Here is a 27,955-nt window from a genome sequence, read left to right on the forward strand (position 1 = left end):
CCTCCTGCATTGGAAGTGTGGAGTCTTAACCACTGGACTGCCAGGAAGTCTTTGACCCAGGGTATTCCAGACAAGATAATTCACTGCAGCATCATCTGTTGTGGTAAAGATGGCAACAACCTAAACTATCCATCAACAGAGACTGGTTAAATAATTATGGCATATCTTCACCACAGAATACTTCAGTCATTATTGCTTCTATATGCATAAAAGAGTTCTGAAACTATACACTAGAAACTGGTCACACAGGTAGCCTCTGGGAGGGGATGGGGCTGAGGGCTGAGGAGATAGGGATGGGAAGGACTTTTCATTTGTCTTCTCTACCTGATGAATGTATAACCTACCTCCACCCACCACTCTGAATGAAGCAAAAAAAAAAAAAAAAAAAATTCCTGGTGGTAGAGAGTACACAAGTAGTTTTTTTTGTGTGCCTAGTTGCTTCAGTTGTGTCTGACTCCTTGCAACTCCATGGACTGTAGCCCACCAGGCTCCTCTGTCCTTGCAGATTCTCCAGGCAAGAATACTGGAGTGGGTTGCCATGCCCTCCTCCAGGGGATCTTTCCAACCCAGGGATTGAACCTGGGTCTCCCACATTGCAGGCAGATTCTTTACCATCTGAGCCACCTAGGAAACTTGAGATAAATCTTAACCTAAGAGGCCTGAGTTATAACAGGAATCATTTTGAGAAGTTCAAGAGTTGAAGGTCATTTCATCTTTCCCACCCACCTTTTCTCTCAACACAGAACCCAAGGCAAGAAGGGAAGGGTAAGAGCAAGACAGCACAAATGAGCCATGAAGCCAACAACTTGTAGGACAGACATTTTATTGTGACTTGCTTATAGTCAAACATTCAACCCGTCAACCTGCCCTTAGTTAATTGTTTTGCTGGAGACCACAGCCTGATGCCCAAAGGCCCTTAGCCTCATCTTACGTCAGTCTAGTCAATGGTTGCTATTTTACAGGTTCAATTAGTTAGAGGAAAATGTCAGGAAAATCTGGTCTTAACATCTCAAATTAATGGCTGTAAGATTTGCAACCCATTTAATATAAAGTGCTCAAGTTCAGTGCAAAAAGGGCAGACTTAGAAGGGCAAGCAGATGCCAGGGAAGAACGTTTCCTGGGAGACAGATGCATTCTACAACTCAAAGACAAAAATGCCACTTGTCCAACTTCCCCATAAAGGAGTCTAGTATTTTCTTTGCCATTTCTTCCCTCCCTCAGAGGACCAGAACTTCTACAGATGCTCTTAGAATTGCTTAGTTCATTATTTAAAAAACCTTGTTCAGAGGGAGATCCGCAGGGTTTCTAAGCACCAGAGATACTGACTTGGGCTTCTAGCTTCCGTTCCTCTCAGCAGCCCCTGTGAGGTGGACGGGCTGAGCTCTGGCTGGTGGGAGGCTTGCAGCTGTGGAGCTCTTTTCACACCCCTTGTTTGCAAATTCACATCACGGACTAGGGCAGACCTTTTCCAGAAGCTTGCCACATCTCCAGTGGGAAGACAGGCCCACACTAATTAAAGGAGCACTTCATTTGGCTGCTCACCAACTGTACATGACCTTATGTCATCATCCCCTTGTTTAACTCTTGTCCTCAGGCCCAACTTTACAGTGAACCTTTGACTCCCACCGTTAAGACAAAGAAATGCACTGCCTTCTCAATGACCCTGGGTCTCTGCATGTCCACCCTTCTGTCCTGGGAGAAGCAGGTGGAAAGAGGAAGTGATTTTCTAACCAATTTAAGGGGCATAAATAGGACTGTAACTGAAACAGGCAAAGTCTAGCCATTTGGTCCCAGGACCTTGGCTACTGTTTCTCTCCCAGACTCTCCAAGAGGAAGCCATGTTCTCTTACTTGGCAGCAGGAATATTGACAAAAGCCAGTTCTGTGCTTGTAGACAACTCTCCTGCAATGCTGTTTGGAGAGGTTCCCCTTTCTCTCCCTGTGGATGAACACGATGGCACCCCTCCTGCCCGTGTCTGGGGTTCCAGACCCCATCAGGTGTCCAGGCATCCACAGCTTTCAGATGCCAGCACCTGAGGATCCTTCTGTTCAGACTACCTTCCAAAGACTCACAGTAACTCTTGTGTTTATGAGAGGAGAGATGCTTAGAATGGTTTCACACCACAGGAAGCACCTGCCCCAAAGCCATCTCTGCATCTGGGGACGGGAAGGAGGGGAAAAGAGGCAAACCTTCTGATGCAGCTCCATCATTCTGTCAAAAAGCCTTGTAGTCATGAGAAGCTTCTGGAACGTCTCCACACCAAGGGGACTGTGTACAAACAGGATGAACCCGGGTTAAGAACCAAAAACGCAGGAAGGTTTTCAGACAGGCAGAAGTCGAAAGTAAAGTGCCTCTTTGCAGTGGGGGAGAGCTTTGTTCAGAAATGCTTGAGCGTAAACATGAGCGTGAAGAGCGTGCACACACACACACACTCACTCTGAGGTAGAAAGAACTGGCCATCTCCAGACAAACACACACAGACCCCACAATTTTACAGAAACATGGCACTTGCGTGAAAGATTTCCTATCTTTGCTCAAGATGGCAGGTCGGGTCCAATTCCAGCTCTTTCGAACCTGGGGTGGAGCCAGGGAAGTCCTGCCCCACAGGAGGAAAGGGCTGGAAGGGTGCCCATCGCTCCTGCCCCACAGCTGTCCGGCCCTGCAGCCCAGGGTCACTTCCTGGAGGCCGAACCATGGGCACCCCGGCTGCGGCTGGTCAGAAGCCACTGGGAGCAGATGTCTTGCACCACTGCGTCCCCGCTGCTCTTGGCGGCCTGCTGCACCCGCTCGACTAGGACCGCGGCCCGAGAGTGTTCTTGCTTCACGGCGATCAGGTAGGCGGAACGCAGCTTGCAGCACGTCAGGTAGGCCTGAACCTGGCAATTGGGTGCAAGAAACAGCCGGAAGGAAACCATCACTGACAAGTCACCAAGAAGCAGGGCCGCGTGAAGAGAGACAAGACAGCACTTCTCACCCACCAATAACTATAACTGGGTTCTTGCCTTTTACTACGTTATGGTCACTCTAAATATTCCGGACACTAACCTATTACACTGTATTACTGTACAGTGGAAAAGTTATTATAAATAAGCCAAGAATTTTAAAAAGCAGAAGGCAGGCAGGCAGAGCCTGGCCTCTATTTACTCCCTCCAAGACTCCTCACTCTCCTGGGCTTTCCAGCTTTCGCTGGGCCTCAATGCTGACAAACTGTGGTTTTTGCGGTTATTTGAGTGATTATTTGATTGATGTCTGTCTCCTTGACTAGGAGGGCAGGAAGAGTGTCTGCTTTTTCTAACCATTCCTGGAGCCGAGCACAGGGCCTGGCATGTGGGTATTCCATGAATATGCATGAAGTGAATGAATGAATGAATGAATGAGTCATCATACCTGCCCCCTACAATGGGCACACAGGGCCCCTTTCTCTATTTTCTTCGACCTGCTGAATTAAAAATCTTGGGGAAAGAAGTGCAGATACACAATTAGAAAAAGTCTAATTAAGGGGTGGCCCCAGGTTGACCTTACTTGCTGTTTGCATCAGAGGCAATCTAGTTTCCTGAATTCTGGACACACTCCATCTCATGAGTTCCTAATGTGAGGGAGATGAGAGCCCCTTCCTTCCCTGTCCTCACTCCACCAGCACCTCCCTGGCTAGCCAGGGCTCCAGGCAAGCGAATGGCAAGGTCCTGGTGAGCTGCCTCAGACCTCCAGGCCAGTAGGTGCCTTTTGCCATGACAGTCCTCCTGGTGGTTGCAGAGGACTCCTCTCTTCGTGTTTCAAAGCTCTACCTTCTTCTCTCATTTCAGTCACTAAAGTCTTCCTTTTCTAAGCTCAATTACAGATAATCTACAGCTGCAAGATGTCTGGCACGTTCTGAGCTCTGGTCTGGTTAATCCATCTGCTGTTCTGGGACGTTTGCTCTCTCCCAGACCTTCAGCTCCACTTGCACCAGTGTACATTGAATGGAATATCACCAAGTTGACAGGCAAAGCTCCCTACCAAGAGAAGGGCATTTTTCCAGAAAGTCTGGAATAAAAACTGAATGAAGCTGTTTTATGGCAAGATCTTGTGGCCTTAGATCACTTAAGTGTGTTACAACAGCACCTGACAGAAGAAAAAACCTGAAGAAGTAACATGATGGTAGCCAGGGTCCGTCTTTTCCAGGGACAAAGCCTCTGTCCTACTGAGCAGTGGGTTCCCTGAAGGCTTAGAAAAGAACCACACACAGTCCGAGAATCAAGAAACCTGGGTCTCAGGCCTGTCAGGTTCTCATTCTGATTCCAGAAAAAGAATTTTTCACATTTCGGGATGTCAGAATTCCATCCTTTTCATAAGATTGCATCAGGATCTCGCAGAATTAGATGAAGAAATGTTAAGAACAGATCCTCCCTAAACCCCTAAATGAAACATGCCCTGGAAATTCAGTTCAGGAAACAGCAATACCGCCATGGGGAGCAGCAACAGGGTAGTGTAAGAAGTTGTTTGCTAACACGAGTGTTCTTCACGAGGGACTCAGATGATCCCACTGCTAGTGGCCAGGGCAGGCTGGCTGGGTTTTCTCATACCTCTCTTGGCCTGCAGGCCTTCCCCTGAACGGCAGGTGGATCGAGCCTGTGGTGAGCCACAAACTGGAGCAGCTGGGAATACTTTTATTCTGCCTGGCACCCTCAGCGAGGATCACCCATTTCCTACGCAATGGGAAGCAGGCACGGGCCTCAGGGGAAAGGCCCGTTCTGGAGACTGAGGAACTAACAGGCATTGCTGGTCAAAGGGTTGGCTGGGTTTTTTCCCTACCAGAGAGGGTACCCTCGCTCCTTTAAGATAGAGAGATGCCTGTTTACTCTGAGAACCTTATTCAGTGAGACAATCTGCAAGTGAGGATTTCCTAGGGATGGGAGAGAAAACCTCCGTGGAAAATGGGGAGAGTGGAAAGGCCTGTGTGTCTTGGGGGTACAGAAGAGAGAGGGCCAAGGCTCATGTGGTCAGGGTCTCACGTTCTCTACATGTTCCCTCCCTTCTACGCCCTTATCTGGGTCCCGACCCCACCTCTGATAATAAAGATGGCGAGACAGGGGTTGAATGGAACTGTCGTAGCAAGTGAGGGGTGAAGGTGCCAAGGCAGGTCCAAAGGGCTGTTCCCGCGCATCACTGGGTGCGGAGACAACTCTGCTCACCTTGTTGTCATCACTGTGTATCGCCTGGATCAGGCTCTCCAGCTCCTGTGCGGGACAGAGACACAGCAGTCGTGAGGCAGAGGGGGCAACAGAGGGGGCCCCCGGCATGGGAGCCGGGGCTCAACTCCATCTCAGCCAAGCCCTTCTGACTCTGGGTGGGGATGCCTGCCTGACCCTTCCTTATAAACTCAACTCCTGGGAAATCCCTGGTGGTCCAGTGGTGAGGACTCGGTGCTTTCACTGCCGAGGGCCCGGGTTCAGTCCCCGGTTGGGGAAATGAGATCCCAAAAGCCTTGTGGAGTGGTCAAAATAAAAAAAAAAACAAAAAACACCTCAACTCCGGCTATCAGAGCAACAGAGGAAATCTAATGATAAGACTAAGCTTGGGAATCTGAGAGTCAACATGAGACAAAAAGCTTTTCCTTGGCTTTCATGAATGATGTGTCTGTTCATCCCACAGAGAAGCCACTGGGGAACAGTTTTGCAGGTGACACGCCACCTGCAGGCCCATATTGACCTCGTCTACAATCTCTGGGAGAAACTCAACTCCACTGATCCGCAGACACTTCCAGGCGTCAATAACATCAGGCAACGGGATGCTGAGGGGCGGCTTCTGGATACACACCGTGGATTTTCTTTCCAGGGAAGGGTTGATTAGAGTAAGGCCATTATTATAGAGGGGTCAGAAAGACAGAGGGATCTTGTCGAGTCTCGGGTACATGACGGGGAAGAGAAAAATAGAGAGGGGGACGTGAAGACACTGAAAGAGATGGAGGAGCCGAGGTCTGGGGGGTTTACCTGGGGGGGAATCCTCCTGAACGCTTCCACGCAGTTGAGGAGCACAGTGTCCCCATCGCTTTGGGCTGCCATGCCCGACTCGCTGACACACCTGAGCAGCTGTCGGATCTCACTGTACCTCTCCCTCTCCACCAGCTGCCGGGCAGCCCTGCAGTAGGTAGCAGCGGCATCCAGCTGGAAGTCCTAGAACAGAACACAGGATGATGAGGGGAGGGAGGCAGGGACTCCACAGCCGGGGGAAGGAAGGTGACATTTACAGAGCTCCAAACGGGCTTGGGGCAGACATGCCAAATTGACTGCAGACCCAGGAGAAAGCATACGTAAGCAGACAACCAGCAGAAAGTTCCTCTTTTGGAGTTCAGCAGATATTTGGGAAGCAAGCATGAAAACTGGGACTTTGAGATCTATGTTGGTACATTTCACTTGCTGCCATGTCACCGCCTGAAGATATTCTAATCAAATGCCCAAGACCAGTTCATTCTCCCTCTAACGAGTCAACCTTCTCTTGGAAAATGGATATCGGGGGCTGACACTGGCTTCCCAGGACACCAGGTGCTCTGTGAAGAGAGGCTGTGGTGTTAGGAGACAGACCAGTTCACCAAAAGACTGATGATCTAGAAACTACCGGATAAACACTCTGTTGCCTTTGGGTCTGAAAGGAGCTGTCACTCCACTTGCCTATGGGGGTATCTGTGTATGGAGAGCTTTGTCCAACACAGAAAACAGGTGGGAAGAAAAGAGATCTGTCAGATTGGATTGCTTGCTGTCTTTGATCCTTGAGATGTGCACAGTGTTAATTAAGACCCTGCCTGCCTGGAGAGTGAGGGGCCTCTGGGTGCCTCTGTGTCACGGTGCAGTAGGGGTGGTCTGGCTTCTCATGGTCTCAGCGCCCTGCTCCATCCTCTATCCAGTGCCACAGCTGTACCTGGGTCCTCTTATCACAGCAACAAGAAATGTACGCCTCGAGCCGGCTCGTGGGCAGCTGAAGGATGGAGGGGCGGCTCTTGCTGCCAGGGAGCCCCTCCCATTGAATAGGACCACTCTTCCCCCCATCATCTCCTCCAGCCATGCTCCCCTGCGAGGAGGACAGCTGTGGTGAACTGTCCTAGACCCGGTTTCAGGTATTTATTTGACAGTTTTGATGATTGTCACCAGTGGCTTGGCTTTTGTCAAAGTGGCCTTTGGTCTCGAACTTGACCCAGTTTTGTAATAGCCACCTCGTTGCTTTCATCCTTGATGTAGTATAAATCTGCTTTTCTCGGGATAAAAATTTTCTGAGGAATAATCTCTCACAGAAATGTGCTCATGTGCTGATCCCTGCTCATATAATCCTAAGTAATCCGGTCATACCTGCAGAACACGGAATGCAATTCCAAAACCATCTTCTACATTTTTCCCTCCTAGCATGACCTGAAAAGGAGAGGGAAACATGCTTACGGAAGCAATAATGACTGGAGCAGCCCCTCAGTCAAGAACAAGACCCTCATTCATTCATTTATTCCAACAAATATCCGTGAAGACTCTACTGAGCACAGGCACAAGGGATACGAATGGACTCGAGCCACAGCCTTCTGGGGCTCACATTCCATTGAGGAAGCAACCATCAAACAAACGACTGAAATAATCAGACAGTGCCAAGTGTGATGAGCATTCTGAAAGAGAACGGCCTGCCAGGGGTCCGAGTCATCAGGCATACCTTGCAGGCAACATCCATTTTCATGTGGTTATTTCCAAACAGGGTTGGCAGAGGCGAGGCAGTGACTTGGGAGGTCCCAGCACTTTCGCAGCGATGCAAGAACCTGGTCACTTCCATCTGCAGCTGAAGGGTGTTCATGTGTCTGTGGGGACAGGCGACGCACAGTCTAGCCTCAGGAGGGAACTCGTGGGTAACAAGGACCAGGGGGGACTGAGAAGTCATAACAGGATGGCAATGGAAAGGGCAAGAGAAATGGGTGTGGAGGCAAGAGATCCAAAATGCCTTCTGAGAAGTTACGACAGGACAAAAATGGGTGACGAGTGTTTACAGAGCATGGTATGCTGCTAACAACAACAGAGGTTGAGACAGACGTGAACGCTGCCCTGAGGCTAGAGGAGAGGTGGGTAAGGAACAAGCACATCAAGGCATCTAGTGATTGGGACTGTGAAGGAAAAAATGGTGGCAGTGAGCATTCACTTCAGATGTTGTGTTCTCAGCATAAAGCTGAGAGAAGGGAAGGACTCAGGGTGCCGAGGAGCCGGTGTGCCTGACGCACCACAAGGGAGAGTACTGAGATGTAAGCTGGAGATGAAGGATCACCCAGGACCTCTTCTGCCTCTTGCGCAGGGTAGGGGTTTAGCCTGATTGTCACCAGTGAGCCTAATCTCCGCCCCTCCCCCAGTCTCCTTTCCTCCAAGCTCCTCTGGAGACTTTTGAGACTCAACACCAGACACAATCATCCATGAATGACTTCTATTAGGTGTATATGTTTGTTTCCCACGAGTTCAGAGATGGGCGAGAGTGGCTTCGTCACCAACAGTCCCCTGGGTTCCAGCCCTTCTGCACCGCCCCAACTGTTCCCTGAATCCCGAGCTACCTTGACACATCGGACGCCGTCATCTTCTTTCGGAAGAAGGTGGTTTTCTTCCTTCCGCTACGCCGGGAGGTATCTTGGAGGTAGATCTTCAGGTGGTCCTTGGCTTTCAGCAGCCAGGAGAGCTTCTCTCCCAGCTCCGTGTACGTCTTTGCTTTGTGAGTGAAGAACCGGATACAGGTCATGGCGGCCCGCACGTGGTCCTGGAAGAGGAAAATGAATGTTCTGGTCAAAGGAGATTTGGAGGGTGGGGACGTGGGGAGAGTTCTGATCTGAATTCCACCGGGGATGTCTGGTTGCCAGCACCCCTCCCCTCAGAGGCCCAAGAGATCCGAAAGTGAACTGACTGGCTGGGTTCTTGTCAGGTGTTTCTGCAGCCTTGTGGGCTGTGCTTGGGCTCACCTGTGTCCAACTCTTTGTGACCCCATGGACTGTAGCCTGCCAGGCTCCTCCATCCATGGGATTCTCCAGGCAAGAGTACTGGAGTGGGTTGCCATTTCCTCCTCCAGGGGATCTTCCCACCCCAGGGATTGAACCTGCATCTCCCGTGTCTCTTGCATTGCAGGAGGATTCTTTACCCACTGAGCCATGGAGTAAGCAGCTGGCAGGACTCTTGGGTGGGACATTATTCCTCCACAAAAGAGATCTTTAAAAAGGAGATTTAGGATACTCCATTTGACTTGCCATCACTTTTACTCTGGCTCTGAATCATTCAATGTCTCACAGACTAGAAGAATCCTGATCCTTCTGGTTTCATTTATATGCTCTAAAAATACTTCTCCACCCTTCCTTGTGAATTAATTCTGTATTCACGCCCCATGTTTATCTAGAAACTATCATATCCCTCTTCTTTTTAATCTTTATATTTCCTGAATTCTGACAAAATTAAAGTTTGCCTCTTTGGGATGAGAATGGAAATCCTGATATTATATAAGAATGCCTCAGAGCAACATGGATTTGTTGTTGCTGAGTCAAGGAGCAAGGCTAGGGGCTAAGGGACAGTCTTGTCCCTCATCCCGTGCAGACCCACCTCACGGCAAGGCTGTGGGGACAGAGGCGGCAGGCAGGATGGGGCTGTTGTTACCTTCATAAACTGCTGCAACTCATACAGGATGTGGTAGTAGTTCTTCTTCTGTAAATGTTGGCAGGCGGCAATCAAGTACTTTCCCCAGCTTTCCAAGGATGAGTCAATAGATTCTAGAAGGTTTTCTAAATCGTGTAGCTTCCCACTTTTATAGCTTGGCTGGAAAATGCCTTCTATGAAGACTTCTGGGGGACTCTCCTGGAGCAGGGCAAAGCAACAAGTCAGAAGTCTGCAGCCTGGTTCTGGCACTGCTTGGGACCCATTCTGAGTTTCCTTCCACTCACATCCCTCAGCATTCTCCTACAGTCATGCTACTTAACCTTTTTTGTGCATCACAGATGGATCCCTTTGAGGATCCCACTCCAGTGACTGCTTCTCCCCTTCTCTGTACAGACGAGCTCCTTGATGGAGTTATCTACACTCCCTGTCTCCAATTCCTCTCCTGTGATTGTCTCTTGAACTCACTCTCATCCAGCTTTTATATCTAAAACTCCAACTGCAACTGTCCCTTAGGTCACTGAAGACCTCTGCTTTTGTTAAATTTAAAATTCTTAAGTCCTTATTTTCCACCTATTCTGTCAACAGCTGCTGATAGCTGGTGGCTTGCTCCTTGAAAAACTGTCTTTATTTGTCTTCCAGGATACCACCCCTGCCAGGTTTTCATTCTATTTCTCTGGCTAGTCCTTCTCTATCTCTTTTGTTGATTCCTCCTAAGCTCCTCAGGGCTTAGGAGGATCCTCTTCTCTTTTTTATTACTCACTCTTTTGATTTCATAAGTCTCAGGGCTTTAAATCTAGCTATTTGCTGATTATGTCTAAATCTCTATTTCTAGCCTGTTTACCTCCTGCCTCTTTTTTGACTAATGTCAATTGACCCAAGTGATCTGGTTAAAACGTAAGTTAGATCACGTTATTTCTCTGCTCAAAATCTTCCAAAGGTTTTCCTTCTCACGCAGCAAAAGCCCAGGTCCTTATAACATCTGCGAGGCCCGATATGATCTGGGCCCCATTAGGTTTCTGACCTTACCTGCTCCCACCCTTTCCCCAGTTCACTCTGCTTAAGCCTCCCTGGCCTTTGCCTTGTGACTCCCTCCACCCAGACTGTGCTTCTCCCACAATCTGCATGGTTCATTCCCCACCTTCTTCAGGCCTTCACTCAGATGTCACCTGTCCAGACGTCTGTCTATAATTGTACAATTTGCCTCTTCCCTCTCCCCTACTTTATTCTTATTACTTGTCACCTACACTATATATTGTATTTATCTTGTTTATTGTCTCTCTCCCTAGTATAATGTAAGTTTTATAAAAGTAGCTTTTTTTGGTTTGCCTTTCTTTTTCTTCACTGTTGTACTTCTGGTGTCTAGAATAGTCCTCGGCTATTTAATAACTATTTTTTGGGTAAATGAATGAATGATAAATATCATGGATCTCATCAGGAAAGTGTATACACACACTAATCTACTCAATTCTGAAGTTCATCTGTGGTTTAGAGACCCTGAATCATACCCCCCATTGCATAGTCATAGAAAAGAAAATCATTTGGCCCTTAGACTTTAGATTATGAATAAGTGATGGGAAGTGAAGGATAGCTATAAACTCATGGCAGTACAACCATGCTGGCCTTGAAGCACTGGGCACAGCTGTTTAGAAGTGGAGAGGATCTGGGCTTTAGAACATGCACAGTGGGTGAGGAGCTTCTTTCCCAATTTTGGCTCTTCCTGAAAACTCAAACCTAACCTAAAAGTTGTAGGACACACTTTAAGAAGTAGGGAGATCAGCTGCACTGGAAAGGTGGAATATCTCAGAAAAGCAACCCCATAAGAACTTTCATTTCATCCACTCATTCATTCATAACTGGCACTAGGACAGGTGCCTGAAGATAGCAGGTAAGGTAAGTAAGGGCCTTCTCGGTCCAGATGGGAAGACACAATTGTAGAAATAGCTGCAATCCACTGGGATAAAAGCTGTAAGAAACCTAGATTCTAGGCACAAAGGTGGTATATAGGAAGAGGTCAATGCTCAACAGAGAGGGTCTAGAAGGACAAATAGGAATTCTCCAAGAAAACAAGGAGGGGCAGGGCATCCTGGGGAGAGGAAACAGCAATGCAGACTCCTGGAGGTAAGAAAGGGCGTGGAACAATTAGGAAAATTTGAACAATCTGGCAAGTCTGGAATACAGACCATAGATAGGATTTGTGGTGAAAATAAATTGGAGAAATAAGGGGACCTGATCCTATTGTGTTCTGCATTCATGCTGAAGAAAGTGGACTTCATCTTACAGCCATGGGGATCCACCAAAGGCCTTTTAGAGAGAGGAATCACATGAATTATGAATAACATAAATAACACGTACTATGTTTTAGAAAGCTCGCTAAGGGATGAAAGGCAGGGAATGAGCATCTTCCATGCTTTAGGCATTCAGTTGTAATTTTTACAATGTTTATCTATTTATTTTTTCCTGTTGCTCTCCACCTGCTTGAGAAGGTAAGATAGTCCACTTCAAGGGTAGCTGTGATTACCAGAGACAGAAAGAAGGCTTCTTTCCTAGCTCTGACTAATGTAAAGCAGGGGCAATGCTGTTGTCAGCTTTAACCAAGATAAGTAAATAAGCAGCTTAACTCTCTGGACTGGTCATCAGAAGAAACAGAACTGGGTGAGGTAAAGCAGCTTTATCTCAAAACTCATTTGGAAACGGAGTAAACAGAAACAATTAGTAATTGAAGACCAAATAATATAACTTTTACAATATTCTTGACAACTGGTTAAGACACAGTAGCTAAGGCAGTAGTGAAAACATTTCCCTCTTGCTGTCCTGTGTGTGTATGTGCTCATTCATGTCCGACTCTGTGATCCCATGAACTGTAAACTGCCAGGCTCCTCTGTCCATGGGATTTTTCAGGCAAGAATACTGGAGTTGGGTTGCCATTTCCTCCTCCAGGGGATCTTCCTGACCCAGAGATCAAACCTGCATCTCCAACATCCTGTAGGGCTGGGGTTACCAGGACTCTGTACTGCTGACTCACTTGGAGACATCCGAGAAGGTATGTCTATTTTTGTAAACTTTCACTGGCTACCATTTTGGATGAGGGCAGCAGACTAAAATTAAAGTAAAACTCAAGTTTCTTTAATTTTATATGAAATTTGGTATGAATCAGTTTTTCCTCAGAAAAACTTCATGGGGCCTTCAGATAAAAAAAAAGAGAAGGCCAAATAGTCATGGTGAAATGGAGTGTTGACTTGGCTTAACAGTGGTTCCAAGGAAATAACGCACTTCAAGGGTGCCTTCACCTCCTCTGAGAGGAGAGCAGAGGACATCACAGGAAGAAAGGAGAGCATATTCTCCTCCCGTGAGATGCCTGGGGCCCAAACTTAGGATCTGTGCCATGGGTGCTTCCTGGTCTTTGTGGTGACATCTCCGAGCGGACGCGCAGCTGGGTCACCGGCAGGATACAGTCCAGAGCAGGTGGGAAGGGTGTGGAAACAGAAGTTAAGCAATTTGCCCAAGGTCACACCACTCATACCAAGCATCTCATTCCAGGGCCCACATTCTCAGCTATTATTTAGTTCTGCTGTATGTTCTGGGAGAAGGGATGAACTTTGTCATTGCCAGTGAGAAGGGCAATCTGAGATCCAAGTTAAGACTTTTGCATGCTCATCAAAACATGATTTGTATAGAGAGAATTTGCCATTTGTGGTTTTTTTTTTTTGGTCATGCCACACAACTCACAGGATCCTAGTTCCTTGACCAGGGATTGAACCTGGGTCCTCAGCAGTGAAAGTGCAGAGTCCCAACCACTGGACCAACAGGGAAATCCCTAGAATTTGCCATCTGGACTTGACTCTGCCCAAGATGATCCTACAGCTGAACCCTGGGGTAAGGTTAAGGGGGGTTATCGCCCCCCCGAAAGCTGGGTAGGCCAAGCCAGGTGGGCAAGGCAGGTACAGCGAGAGCCGTGTCTGTGGGTCCCACCTTGTGGAGCAGGTGCAGCAGGGCTTCCCGCAGGCAGCTGTGCCTCACATAGAAGCTGATGATGGCCAGGTGGGTGCTGTAGTTATGCAGGTAGAAGAGGCATTCTTGGTAGTAGGTGTTGTTCAGGATCTTCCCTTCAGGAATTACCTCCAGAGAGAGGCTCTGGGTCCGGAGGGTTGCTTCCAGCTCTTTCAAGGTGGCCAAGAAATCATCATCTTGCTGCCAAGAGAGGACAGAGTGAGAGGGACCAAGGGACCCAGAGAGTTCTCAGAAGCCTCTGGAAACAATGCTTTCAAAAAATGCTTAACAATATGGAAAAATGCTCTCTCGTATAGTTTGAAGGGTACAAAACAGGCAGGATATAAAATTCTATACATTAAACCGTATGCCATGCCATGCTAAGTCACTTTGGTCATATCTGACTCTTTGCGACCCTGTGGACTGTAGCCCACCAGACTCCTCTGTTCATGGGGATTCTGCAGGCAAGAATACTGGAGTGGCTTGCCGTGCCCTCCTCCAGGGGATCTTCCTGACCCAGGGATTGAACCCGCATCTCCTGCATTGGCAGGCAGGTTCTTTACCACTAGTGCCACCTGTAGAACCCTATATACTGTACAGCAGCAATTTAATTCAAAAACACAACAAAGAAAAGTCACCAAAATCTAAATACAGCTTAAGTCTGGATATGGGATTATATGTGATTTTCATGTCTTTAAAATAATTTTTTTATTTTTTTGTTGTTGGATATTTGACTCTTTATGACTTATCTAATCACATAGATGGTGAGGGACAGGGAAGCCTGGCATGCAGCAGGTCTATGGGTCACAAAGAGTAGGACAGGACTAGGCAACTTTCTTGGAAAAGCAACCACATATACTGGAAAGAAGGAAATCCAAACTGGACAGCTCTGGGCCAGGGCTGTACTGTCAGTGGGACGGAAGCAGATCGTCTCCCCAGGCTGTCACTGCTCTGGGGCCTCGCTGGCCCCCTGAGCCCAGCCTCTGCCTGCTGCACTCTTACCACAGATAGGAGTGGCCTCGCTGTGGACTCCAGGTACTCGACCACCTCCTGTACCAGCCTTGAGCCATGATTCAGCTGATTGAGGTCGAGGGGGGGCTTCAGGCAGCGGCTGAACTTCTCCCGTGCGGCAGTGAGGTTCCCAGCTTTGAGGCAGGCCATGCCCCAAGCGTGCCATGCCCCGGTAGTATCAAGGCCAGTCTTTGTGGAGACCTGGAGGAAAAACTGCTCTTTTTAGGGAAAAGGACTTGCAGCCAGGCCTGAGGGTCCCAAAGACTGATTCTATCCCCTTGTTGCCAATCATCTCCTTCACCCCACCCCACCCCACCTGCCATGACTCCCACACTGGCAAACTGGTCATGCCCTAGACACTCTCTGTGGCCAAGGAAAAGTGGAGGAAGTAACTTGTTGGGGCAGACATCAGCTCTGTGCCTCACCTCAACACCCAGTTGGTAGTACTCAGCTTCCAAGAGCTGGTTCCTGAGCCTGGTTACCGCAGCCGGTTGCAAGATCTGATCCAGAGATGGCACGTGGCGATAAGCAGCAGCAACTAAAATATTCAGCACATCGACCTTGCTGATGTAGCTACCAGGAGGAAAAAGGGCATGGCAGTGAGGCTCCCCAGGGTCCTCCCAGGGACAGGTGCTGCTTAAAGGTTTCCTATTTTATTTTTAATGTGAAATGGGATCATGAGAATTGGGAGGTACATGGGCGAATAGGCTCTGGAGTCAGACTTTTTGATTCTCAACTCTATCGCTTGGTGGCTCTATGATCTTGGGCAAGTTAGTTAACCTTTCTCTGCCTCAATGTACTCATCTGTGAAATGGATATAACAACAGAAGTTTTAAGGATAAAATGAAATAACTGAAGGAAAGGAGCTTAGGATGGTATCTGGAGCTTTGCAGTGGATTGCAGTAGATGTAGTTATTTGATCAGTCGTGTCCAACTCTTTGTGACCCCGTGGACTGTAGCCTGCCAGGTTTCTCTGTCCATGGAATTCTCTAGGCAAGAATACTGTAGTGGGTTGCCATTTCCTTCTCCAGGGGATCTTCCCAACCCAGGGATTGAACCCATGTTTCCAGCACTGCAGGCAGATGCTTTACCATCTGAGCCACCAGGGAAGCCCTCCAGGGAAGCTTTCAGGAACTCATTAAATGTTAGCCATCAATACGTGGTGTAGGGACGTTCTGGAACACTCAGGTCTATTTGAGCCAAGGCCTCTACATTGAATGTTAGCAGCTCACAGGCTACCCGTTGCTTTTCGGTTCTCTGGAAGTCTATTTGGGAGAGCGCATACAGATTGTATCACGGTCTGCATCTCCAGTCAGTATGGAGGTCACAGCACTACCATCCTCTGGAGTGCTGCTGGGCAGGGGCCTCCTGGCTCTTCACTTGGATTCTAGTGCCCTGAACTTGACATCCTCTATCTGGGTCAAGGGTGGATACTGTTACTAGGGCTGCTGCCTCTGATTTTACTCCTGCTATCTGGTGATTACAAAACCTTTTAAACACAGACTCTAGAAAGCTGTCTGGGATCATTCTGTGTGGCCCCACCTGCGACAGGCCTACACTCAAGGTTCTTGGCTCTTGTATCAGATTTTATCAAAACCTCTCCACGGATCCTGACTTGTCTACTGATTTCCCTGGAAAGGGATTCAGCACATGAGTGAGTCTCAACTAGTGGGGGTACGGCAGGGGATGGTATAGTGTATAAAAGAAAGCTTGGTATCATCATGTATTGGATATGTGTAATAGGTGGTTTGAGCTTTTGTTTTTAAACATTATTTGTCTATAGACTCTTAAGTGTCCCTTGGACTGCAAGATCAAACCAGTCAATCCTAAAGGAAATCAATAGTCATTGGAAAGACTGAAGCTGAAGCTCCAATACTTTGGCCACCTGATTCGAAGAGCTGATTCACTGGAAAAGACCCTGGTGCTGGGAAAGACTGAGGGCAGGAGGAGAAGGGATGACAGAAGATAAGATGGTTGGATGGCATCATCAACTCAATGGACAGGAGTCTGAACAAACTCCCGGAGATAGTGAAGGACAAGGAAGTCTGGCGTGCTGCAGTCCATGGGGTTGCAAAAGGTTGGACACAAATTAGCAACTGAACAACAATTTGTGTACTGGAAGAAGGTATTTAAAACAGTGGAAAAATACTCTGCAAACCAGGAGTTCTCAATACACGAGATATGAATCTACTGTTGTCAGTAACTGGGCACAAGTGCAGCTAATGTGAGGACTCCAGGGTTGGGCAGAAAGAATGTGTAATTTGAAACTACTGCTGTTACATGTCCAAGAAGCACATGGCAACTGGGGGTGGATGAGAATCCTGCTGAAGCAAAGAGCTCCTTAATTTCTGCTTACTTAGCCCAAAGTGGATATTGCCTCTATCTGTACTGGATTTTGAAGGAAGTTTAGGACTTACTATTAAATTTGTTCTGCCTCCCCACAATCTGAGTATCTTTTTTCTCTTAATAAGATTGTATTTCATTTACATTTCTGATATTTGAGAAATAGTCAGACATCTCAAGATTTTTTGCCATTAACTCTATCTTTTGCTATATGGAATGGTTTCTGTTCTTTCCTTCTCTTCTCCCCCATTTCTGATAAATTGGTATAGTTTTGGTTCTTCACATGGTTATTTAAAAAACTGTATTTAACATATTATAGTCCTCTTTTTTTGTCAACTTGAAAAATGATATAGAAACCTTTGTCTCTTGATCAAGGAGTAAAATTAACTCCTATACATTTCCTTCCACTTCCTGTCCCACTTCTTTCTGCCTTTCTCAACCTTCAGGTCTTTGTTAATAAGAATAAAACTAACATTTTTGGAGTACACAGGCTCAGTTCTTAGCCCTTTATATGAATATAGCACTCACACTTTATCCTTTTAACAGCCATAGGGAATAAATATCATTATCATCCCCATTTTCCACAGGAGGAAACTGAGGCCCAGAGTCATCTAAAGTTACAGAGCTTTAGGAAGTGGTGAAGCTGAGCGTCAGTGCACTCTCTGTGATCTGGTGAGTGTGCAGGCCGGTACTCTAGGCAAGCGCCTGAAGCACTGACACATCAAAGAAAATTATGCTCTCTTCTCTGAAATCTGGGTAGGACAGAGTGCTGGGAACACACAACAGGAGTCACACATTTGGGTGGGTAAGCTGGGAACTGGGAGTTTTCACTGTCAGGTTAACGGAGGCAGAGCAGGTTGTGCTGGGGCCTGGGGCAGAATCCTCCCTTTTCCATAGAGACTTCTATTTTATGACTCACGTGTCTCCCTGGGATGCAGGGACAGACAAGTCCACAGTGTGCTTCAAAGATCTGTCATCCACAACTCCCTGAGGCCATGGTCTCAATTTGGTCAAGGCTAGGTAGACTTTTGGTTAAGGCTAAGGATACATTTTCCGTGTCTTTTTTTTTAATTTTGGTTGCACTGAGCAGCATGCAGGATCTTAGTTCTCCAACCAGGAATCGAACCTGCACCCTCTGTGGTGGAAGATCGGAGTCTTAACCACTGTACAGCCAGGGAAGTCCCAGGACACATTTTCTTTAAAAGTCAGAAAGTTCCACAGAGACTAAAGGTGTTCCCCTAAATTAATTTTAATTAAAAATTAGCCAGTCTTTCTTTCAGACTGGGTATAGCTAGAGAATGTTCTTTGAGGACCTCTCAGGGAAAGGGAAGAACTGTCACGGGAGGGTGATGAGGACAGCCTGGGGTCTGGTGATGGCATTTGCCAAAGTCAGATGGGATGCCAAAACAGTTCAGCACATCTTGTCAGAAAATGGGGAGGTGAAAACTCACAGTGGGATCAGAAAAAGAAGCTGGATAAACATGTTGTTTAGTCACTAAGTTGGGTCCGACTCTTTGGCGATCCCATGGACTATATAGCCTGCCAGGCTCCTCTGTCCATGGGATTTCCCAGGCTAGAATACTGGAATGGGTTGCCACTTCCTTCTCCAGGGTAAGTTTGACCCAGGGATCGAACTTGCATCTCATGACCACCAGGTAAGAGAACAGGGACTCACTTCCACTTACCTGTCACAAAGGGCCAGGTCCTGGCTCTGGCCTGCCTTGACGAACATCATCTTGGCGCTGAAGAGCAGCTGCTTCATGATGTCCGTGAGCAGCCCCGCATCCACCTCGGGGTTGGTGAGCCCCTGGGACAGCCTGCAGCAGTGCTCGATCAGCTGGTGGCCGCAGGCCACACTGTCCTCGTGCAGATTCAGGATGGCAATGCACAGGGAGGCGCTGGGGGCCTGGCCCGAGTGGAAGAGGAGAGATGCACACGTGAGTTCAGGGGCCAGACCAGGCTGCAGATGTAGCTGGGGAGGCAGGAATTCTACCCATTCTAGGAAGCTTGAAAAACTCAGGAGGAAGAAGCCAGACTCCCACAGAGCAGAAGTGGAACTAAACCCGTTTCAGAAGTTCTAAGTCATACTCTGGCTGCTAGGTTTGTCACCTGACTGGGGAGAAGGCAGCTGTGTCCACATGTTACCTACTTCTTGGCAACGTCCAGAGGGGCCCTTCTTTTCCAGTTTTCTAGGAGTTCAGGTGCTCTTTAATGTTGGTTTGGACAACAGTAGCCTTGCTTGTTTAGCTACCTGGAGAGGTCTCTGCTTCAAGCCACTGGACACAGTGCTGCTAAATTAATATTCCTAAAGCACACTCCATGGCCCCTGACATCTACCAAATACACATATCTCACTGCAGAGTGTAAGGCCCTACACATAAATAGCCCATTTCAACCTTGCCTTTATTAATACCCCATGTTTCCTCCAAATTAAACCACTCCCAACTCCCCAACTATTTTGGACACTGTGTCTTTGCTTGGATGTTCTAGTTTGGAACTCTTTGTCTTTCCCCTATCCTCACTCCCCTCATGACACCCAAACTTCTGCTTGTCAAACTCCTACCGCACTTCCAAAGCTCATCTTAAATGGCACGAAGGCTTTCCTGATTTCCTCTTGTGTATTTCTCAAGCTGTTCCTCATTTTGTGCTTTTAATGGTTTCCTTGCCTTAGGCCCCATGTGATTACACTGTGAGCAAGTGAAGACCAGTCTGTGTTTGTCCAACTCTGCATTTCCTTCTATGTACTACACATCATGTGTGTGTGTGTTTTCAGTTGATCAGTCGTGTCTGACTCTTGGCGACCCCGTGGACTGCAGTCCGCCAGTCGTCTCCTCTGTCCATGGGGATTCTCCAAGCAAGAATACTGGAGTGGGCTGCTATTTCCTTCTCCAGACTACAAATCATAAAGAAACTCAAATCCATTTTATCGCTATTACCTGCTCATAATAAAATTCACTCCGCACCAGCTCATTTTCCTCCTCATTCAGATCCAAAATCCACTCCACCTCTGCTGCTTTGGGAACTCTCACCACAGCTGAGTACGGAGGGCTTTCGCTCTTGGAGCTGTCTGGGGCTGAGAAGACAAATGCCATCTGTGTGTCATTCATTGGCAGCAGCCCAGTTAGCCCAGCCAGTGAGTGGCGTAAGCTGTTGGCAGATCCCTGCTTGCTATCTTAGGGCTCTTTCTTTCCTTTTGGTCCCTTGTATTTCCTTCAGGAGAGCACCTTGGGTACCTCAAACTTTCTTCCCCAGGCACAGACTCGGGATGAGTGTTGCCATATCTGCCATACAACCCTGTTGCTTCATGTGAGAAGCCCTGAAAGGTACATGCCTCCTAAATGGAGGGCTGAGCCACTGGCTGCTCTAAAGACCAACCTGCCCAAACTACCAATAGTGATTATTAAGGGGAGGGAGGGAGCGTTGGGAGGCAGGATGGTGGTCAAGGGGAATCTAGGGGGAAACAAGGAAATAAGCTACTAAAAGTTAAGGACCCAATTCTTTGGCTACTGGCATTCTAGATGCTGGAAGCTATTGGGCCAGTGTGATAAGTTAATATGATAACAAACCTTAAGGGAAACAGCCTGATAGAAATGCCAAGAATTTTCTTTGGTCACTATTGGACTGAGTCGCCATTGAGGGTGTCAGTTGCAGCAGATACGCTGAAGGAATGGCTCACTTGAGCATAGAAAGGAAAAGTCACAAGGAGGGAGCTCCCTGGCAGTCCAGGGGTTAGGACTCTGCGCTTTTACCTCCAAGGGCTCAGGTTCAGCCTCTGGTTGGGAAACTAAGATCTTGCAAACCTGGCAGCACAGTCAAAAAAAAAAAAAAAAAAAAAGAAAGTTACAGGGCAGGTGAGCCAGCCTTACCTTCTGGTTGTCCTGGATTCTCCTCTGGTATACTGGAAACAGAGAAAGAAAAGGTGAAATGCCTGTGAAAACTGAATTCTTCCTCCTCCTTGAGCTTGGTATACAGCACTGACATTTACTGTTACCCCACTGAGACTATCAGGGAATCATTCAAAACTCTTCTCTCTCTCTCACCTGTCACAGCCAACCACTTATCATTTCTTGTCCATGCCATCTCCTGAATACCTCTTTAAATATCCTCATCTCTCTCCTCATCCCTGTCTCAGAGACAGTCCTCATCACTCAATGCTATTGCCTCTGCAGTAGCTTCCCAACTGGTCTCCTTGATTCTGCCAATCTATTCTCTACTTTGTAGCTATGGCAAGCTTTCAAAAAATGCATTATGTTATGCTTCTGCTTAAAATTCTTTAATAACTCCTTGGGGTATAAATATTCCACATTTGCAGCAGACAAAGCTCCTCATGGTCTGGCTGTCTCTGGAGACCATCTCCTACCACCCATGACCTCTGCTCAACCCATAAAAGTCCAATCCACACTGCCACAGGCTTTGATCAAGTTCAGTTGGTGCCACTAACCACTAAAGCCCAATGTCACAGGCCAGAGCCCAAGTCTATCACCAGAGGAGCCTTCTGGTCAACCAATCCCAGCCCATGCTGCTTGGAGCAAGCTCCAAGCCATTGTGCCATCCCTAGGTCCTCTCAGCTCAGCTGCCAGCCCCTGAGTCCATCCAGAGCCTTAGCTCATAACCTACCTATTTACACTTTTCAAAGGACCCGCATTTTCTCCTGTCCCTAATTGCAGGTGTTACTCCCACTTTTGGGTACTGTTTTGACTTCTTTTCATCCTCTAGGGAGGCTTAGGCCAAGTGCCACACCCCTAGGAAATCCTCCTGATCACTGAGCTAAGCTGGGTGTGTCTCCATATTGTACTATCAAAGGACTCTGTGGTCTGTGTTTTGGCTGTCTTCCCACTAAATAGGGGCTCCTCAAGGGAAATGTGATTGCTGAGTGAAGGAATCCTTACTGACTGTTCATTTCAAATCTCAGCAGAAAGATAAATGGGTAATTTCCCTGTCCCCCACAAGGAGGGAGGCAGTGGTATGCCAGGGTCACAGAAACTGTGGTATAAGCAAGGAACATCCTCCTTTCTATCAGGTCAGTAATCACCATGATAAACAATGATAAAAAAGTTCATGTTAAAAGAAACACAAACATGAGTTTGAGATCGATTTAAGTCTGTTCATAAAACACAAAGAAGTCAAAGTAATTTGGCTTTTGGATAGCTGCTTTGGCTCATATTCCCACATGCACTTAGTTTTACCCTCTTTTGCTGCTAGAAGTAGTGAAAAAACTGAGCAACATTGAGCCGGCAAAAAACACTTGACCTGCTTTGCCAGTGGCATGAGCAGTTTCTGAGATTTGTCCCCAGGTGAAGAGTCGTGGATAACAAGCCAGAATGATGAGGTCAATGAGAGCTGATGTAAGTGAGGCCCCAAAATTCAGTAAGTGAGCGTGTTGTTCTGAGTCCAGCTGAGATTGACTGAAGCAAGAGTGGCTGGAAGAGGTGAAGGTGTTGGCAAACAAAGATCAACGGCCTCCATTAGGGGACAGGCCAAAGAACCCAGTGCCCTGATCTCAGAGCATTACGGACGAGCTTGCTCTCTGCTTCTACATACCCCTACTTCCTCTCTCAGATGTCTCTCTGACCAAGGTCAACCATTACACCACAGGCTTAATGGCATTTCAGTGTGAACGTGAAAAGAAAACTTTCTGTAACTGCTCAGATTTGAGATGCGCTCCCTCATGAGACTCGCAGGTTTGTCAGGACCCTGGGAAGGGGACACTGGTCAGCAGCAGCAGTGGCCCCACTGCAGGACACTCACTCTTTGTTGAAGTAGCTATAGCATTGGTCACACACGCGGGTAGGGTTCTCTCGGCAGCCTTCCACTACCATTCTCTTGGTGGAGCAGGAACTGCACACCAGCCGGCCACAGCGGCGACAGTGATGACGCCTGTTGAACTGAGGAGGGTCATTGGAAAGAGAAAGAGGAGTAGGGAAGAGAAAGTGAGATGGCCGGACCTGTGAGCAACCTGTCAATCCATTTATCCTTGGAATGAGCCATCTGTGATTTGCTAAGACTATCAGGTGCTTGGGCCTCTGTTGAGAAAGAAGACACTAATCCTTGCCTTCACAAAGCTGACATTTATAGATCTCTCTCATTTGATGGGCAAAGATGCCTGAGTCATAGACAGTTTTGCAAGAGCTCCTGACAAGCCCTACCTGTCTGTGGAGGAAACGTGTAAAGACAGAATAAAAAGTAGTGGGGAAGAAGTGACTTTTCCAGCCAATGAGGAACACAGTTCTACAAGGTATTGATGATGATGAAAAAGTGTCCTTTTTTCAAGTATTTTACAAATACTGCCTTATTTCATCATAAGAGGTTGATAGACATATTACACCTTTTTTCATAGAAGAGGAGGAAACAAACACAAAGAAATTACACCATCGTCATTCTCCCACGTGCTGAGCTATTATGCCAGTTAGGTACTGTGCTCAGTGTGGTAACATGTGTTACTATAGTTAGTGTTTATGAACCAAGTAATACATCATCCCCAGTTTACAAGTACGCATCTGAGATGAAAAGATCAATAGTCACATTGCAAGTAAGAGGTAGGGTTGGGATGAGAAGTGAAGTCCTTTGGCTCCAGCACATAAAACCATTACCAGGTCACCTGTCTTATTGCAAAAGACATGAGAGCTGGAAACGAGATATCCTGATGTTTGGTGACTGCTTCTGCAATACCTCTGCCTCTTTTCATTTATTTCATAAGAAAGGCAGAGATTTAGAATTTAAGGCTACTCAAGGGAGGGTGGGGGGCAGGGTCTACCCTCTATCTGAACTCAGAAAATGCATCCTGGTCAGGTCAAAGATAAACCCAGTGCCTTAGACCTTCTGAACATACCCTCTCCTCTTGGGGACAGGAGTGACTATAAACTCAGGCTCATGAAGGAGAACCTTCATTTCTCCTGCAGGTGAAGCTAGAGACGGATAAGACTTACCATGGTGAAGCGCTCCCTGCAGCAGACCATACAGACATTCTCACTCTCATCTGGGACCCACTGGTGCCTGGCAGGGGGTGTAGCCGGGGGCACAAACTCCAGCGGCAGCTGATTCTGGGGGAAGCTCCTCTCCCTCAGACTTGGGGAATGTACAATGGGGACACCTGGGGGTCAGAGTCAGAAGTCAGAGTAAAAGGTGATCAATGGTCCAGCTGATAAATGACGAAGGGATGAGAGAATTAGAACTGTACCATTTTACAAAGCCTCCTGATATCACAGATCCAATTAATGATCATCAATGGCTGATTGCCAAAAAAGCACTGTGTGGGACTTCCCTGGTGGTCCAGTGGCTAAGACTCTTGGCTCCCAATGCAGGGGCCTCAGTTCAGTTCTTGGTCAGGGAACTGGATTCCACATGCCACAACTAAGACCTGGGCCAGCCAAATATATAAATATGCCATGTTTCTGAACTTGGTGATTTAAAGAAAAAAAGAACATTGTGCATTTCCTGATGGAAGGCACAGGACCACTTATCAAATACACTGGCCAAAAAACATTGAGCCTGAATCAAATCAGGCTTCTAGATCCATATACAGGGTACTGGAACAAAGGGAACGGAGACCTATATTACCACAGGGTGACAGTCAACAAAATCCAGAGTGTGGGAAGCTCTACGAGACAAGTGAACCAGTTTCCTTTACAAATAAAAAAGAGGTAGAGGGAAAAAGAGGGTACAGAAACCTACTGATTAAGAGAGATTCTTATTAACAGAGAGTTTAGTCAAACACCATGTGTGGACATTATTTACATCCTGATTCTAGAAATACCAATTCTAAAAAAATTCCTCATGAGATTACTGGGGAAATCTGAATATTGACTGGATAGTTTATAATAATAAGGAATCATTAATTTGGTTTTGGCTATGAGAATGATGTTATGGTTTTGTTTTATAAATGTCCTTACCTTTTAGAGGTATACACTGTTTTTTGGGGGCTTTTTTTTGGGCCATGCCATGCAGCTTGTAGGATCTCAGTTCACTGACCAGGGACTGAACCCAAGCCACAGCTATGAAAGCCTTGAACCCTAACCATTAGACCACCAGGGAACTCCTGAGATAGACACTGTTTTGTTTATGAGCAAATGGTATGATAGCTAGGATCTGTTTCAGAATAACCCAGTAGAGGGACAGGGGTACAGATGAAACAAGAATGGTCATACTCAGATGATAAATATTGCAACTGAGTAATAGGTACATGACACTTCATTACACTATTCTTTCTACTTCTGTGTGCTGGAAATTTTCTGTAATAAAAAATAAAGAAAAAATTAAGTAAACCAAAGCTGCTCAGGCTGCCTTATGCAGAAAAGCTGCTCATATCCTTGTATACCTGAGTCCTTCTGTCAGGTCTGCTGATTATCCTGAAGCATGGCTCCTTCTCAAAGTTGGGCCACAAAATGCTACTTTGCTTTATGGTATCTAAGGAGATGGATGGTACGGTACCTAGCAGAATGATGTTGGCAGGTCACAGAAAAAGAGAACTGAATACACAGTGACTCTTAGCAGCACCCAGAAGGAGAGGGATTGTTGACCTCTCCCCAGGAGCCTGTTCTCCTGACTGTTGGCAAAACAAACACTTGCTGAGCCTCGTCTGAGTGCAGGCCATTGGGCAAAAGTCAGGAGATTGGAGTGGAGCACTGGTGAAAAGGGGTGACCGAGAAATGGCAGGAGACTGCAAGGACCTTGCACCCTGTGTGGCTGACAGACATAAATAACTACCTGTAGGACAGGGTCAGAATGAACACAATGACTAAGTAAGTTGATCCTCCTTATTAGTAGATTCCATATTTGTGAAGCTGCCTACTTGTTAAAATTTACTTTTAACTTCAAAATCGGTATTTGCATTGCTTTTGCAGACACCTATAGAGTGGTGAATGATTTGAGTTGCAGGCTTGTTATTATGCAGGTCCTCATCTACGGTTGCATAAGGTCATGTTTTGCTTTCCTATTTCAGCTTTCATACAGAGCAGACCAGAGAATGGAGCCAGCAGAGGACGGTGAGGCAGGGAGTGCAAGAAGCCACTTCTGGGGATGGCTGGAGGGGGTTCGAATCCCAAACGCTCAGTATGCATCCTGGATGCGGTGGCTTCAGGCAAGTCACTTGAACACTCTGAGCCTCTTTTTTTCTTTTGTACAATAAAGAAAATAGAATCTACTGGGATGAACTGTATTCAGCTGAGATTATAATGTATGTGAAATGTGTGTATATATATATATATATATATATATACACACATGTATACATACAAGCATACACACACATACAAGCATATTTTCCCTAGAAGCAATGGTTCAGTATCTGCTAACTCATTGTGGAACCTTCATAGATATACTATTGCAAATGATAAGAATCGTTCACATGTTGAGTTTTCTGGGATATACAAAGTTGGAACAACTCAGCAAAACCAATAAGAATGTTGTGACTAGAAATGAAAAAAACAGCAAAAGAATCAGAAAATCAGAGTAAGGCAAGATTGAACTGAAAAAATGGGTAACTCTCAGAACTCATTCTTACCAGGAGCAGCAGCAGAAGAGAACTCGGCTGATGGTGACCTAGACAAGCTCTCGAGGTCTGAAGCCTGACTGACAATCTCCTGGAGGTGAATCACAGAGTCTGCAGGGAAGGAAAATGTTGACAGATCATTCTACCATAAACAAACCTCACTTGTTTTGCTAGGAATTTAGTTCAAAGCCCTGTTGATTTCGCTGTCATCCCATGATTCTACCAGGCATGCAAAGAATGACAGAAAGACTTCTAAGACAGTCATAAGCATGCTTTTCAAATGCCTCAATGAACAAACTATGTTAGGCATGTGAGATAAGTGATGTATAGACACTAGGATTTTACAAAATAAATCTAAAGATGTCCAGAGGGAAGCGGAAGGTATTTAAGTGATGGTCCTGGAGGGTAGGGAGTAATAAAAAAAAAAGCTGGCTGGGAACATTAGCCCTCATTTATTTCATTTTCTTCATTCTATTAGAGACTGAATCAGCTCACATACTAGTGACATCTGATGTGACCCTAGGAATAGTCCTCAAATCAAAATGATGGCACTTAAGAGCCCATTGCACCAAGGCTAGACAGACCACTCTCAGCATGCCTTGTTTTCTGAAACTTTATGTTATTATGCACATGGCAGTTATCTACCAACATTTCATTCAGGTTAGCCTGCCACTTCCTCCAAGACTAAGATCTCTCCTATACAAAAGAGCTCTCTCTCCTGAAGCGTATCCTCTCATTCTCTATCAACTCAAAATCATAAAAGAGGAGAAATGAAAACTAAAGATGGAGCAGAGTTATTTCCTTCTCCATGTAGAACCCCCACTGAGCATGCTGGCTGTTACCTGAGCGTTTCTCCCGCAGAGGGTATGGGAAATCCAGGGCTTTTCCCGCATATCTGGAAAGCAGCGAGTCCACCTGGTCCACGGTGAAGCCAATCTCCTGGCTGGCCAGCAGCTGGCGCAGAGTCTGCACGGCCACAGTGGCCCAATCCACTTTCATGTTCATGAGCAGCTGCTCCAGCATGAGCAGGGGGTTAGAGGACAGGTGGGAGTAGCTGGCCCGGTGCTGCTCGGGCAGGGTCAGCAGTACCTGGGAGTGGGGTACACCCCAGTGTGAAGGAAACAAGACATGAATTTCAGAAGAAAGTCAAGATTCTCATGGGGAAGTGGGAAGGGTATCTGGGACCAATGGCCTCTTGGCCAGCTGGCTGGGAGTCTTTTAGAAAGGAAGTAAGGCTGGACTCCTAGCTAAATCCTCCAGTGGCAATCAAGATGAGGGGAACTTTCTCTGGAAAGGTTCAGATAGTAAATATTTCAGACTTTGTAGGCCATAAGGTCTTTGTGGCAACTACTCAACTGGTAAATGAGTGTACGTGCTTGTGTTTCAATAAAACATGATTTACAAAAGCAGGCTGAGGACTGGATTTGGCTCACAGGCGCTGGTCTCCTAACCCCCAGCCTAGACTAACCAGGCATGATTGACCTCTGCCTGATCCTTAAAGTCA

At 46.9% G+C, this 27,955-nt stretch overlaps 1 protein-coding gene and 1 non-coding gene across 2 annotated transcripts in view; one reads left to right on the forward strand and one right to left on the reverse strand.

Moving 5' to 3' along the window:
* Positions 1–806: 806 nt before the first annotated feature.
* Positions 807–27,955, reverse strand: part of ZFYVE26 (zinc finger FYVE-type containing 26) — a 65,061-nt gene continuing 37,912 nt past the window's right edge. Inside the window, exons 26-42 of the mRNA XM_070469535.1 lie at positions 27,294–27,540; positions 26,464–26,562; positions 23,891–24,054; positions 22,713–22,849; positions 20,831–20,862; positions 19,901–20,037; positions 18,650–18,870; positions 15,047–15,194; positions 14,613–14,822; positions 13,593–13,811; positions 9,624–9,821; positions 8,543–8,742; positions 7,666–7,807; positions 7,320–7,379; positions 5,970–6,152; positions 5,172–5,216; positions 807–2,876 (exon numbers count right to left, since the gene is read on the reverse strand). Of these exons, the coding sequence (XP_070325636.1) occupies positions 2,673–2,876; positions 5,172–5,216; positions 5,970–6,152; positions 7,320–7,379; positions 7,666–7,807; positions 8,543–8,742; positions 9,624–9,821; positions 13,593–13,811; positions 14,613–14,822; positions 15,047–15,194; positions 18,650–18,870; positions 19,901–20,037; positions 20,831–20,862; positions 22,713–22,849; positions 23,891–24,054; positions 26,464–26,562; positions 27,294–27,540 (2,646 nt within the window). The 3' untranslated portion in view covers positions 807–2,672. The remainder of the gene's footprint in view (positions 2,877–5,171; positions 5,217–5,969; positions 6,153–7,319; positions 7,380–7,665; positions 7,808–8,542; positions 8,743–9,623; positions 9,822–13,592; positions 13,812–14,612; positions 14,823–15,046; positions 15,195–18,649; positions 18,871–19,900; positions 20,038–20,830; positions 20,863–22,712; positions 22,850–23,890; positions 24,055–26,463; positions 26,563–27,293; positions 27,541–27,955) is intronic.
* TRNAE-UUC (transfer RNA glutamic acid (anticodon UUC)) lies at positions 5,375–5,447 on the forward strand. Its single transcript has one exon. It is a non-coding gene; the product is annotated as a tRNA-Glu (tRNA).

Source organism: Odocoileus virginianus, chromosome 6 (assembly GCF_023699985.2).
Source record: "Odocoileus virginianus isolate 20LAN1187 ecotype Illinois chromosome 6, Ovbor_1.2, whole genome shotgun sequence".
Lineage (NCBI taxonomy): Eukaryota > Metazoa > Chordata > Mammalia > Artiodactyla > Cervidae > Odocoileus > Odocoileus virginianus.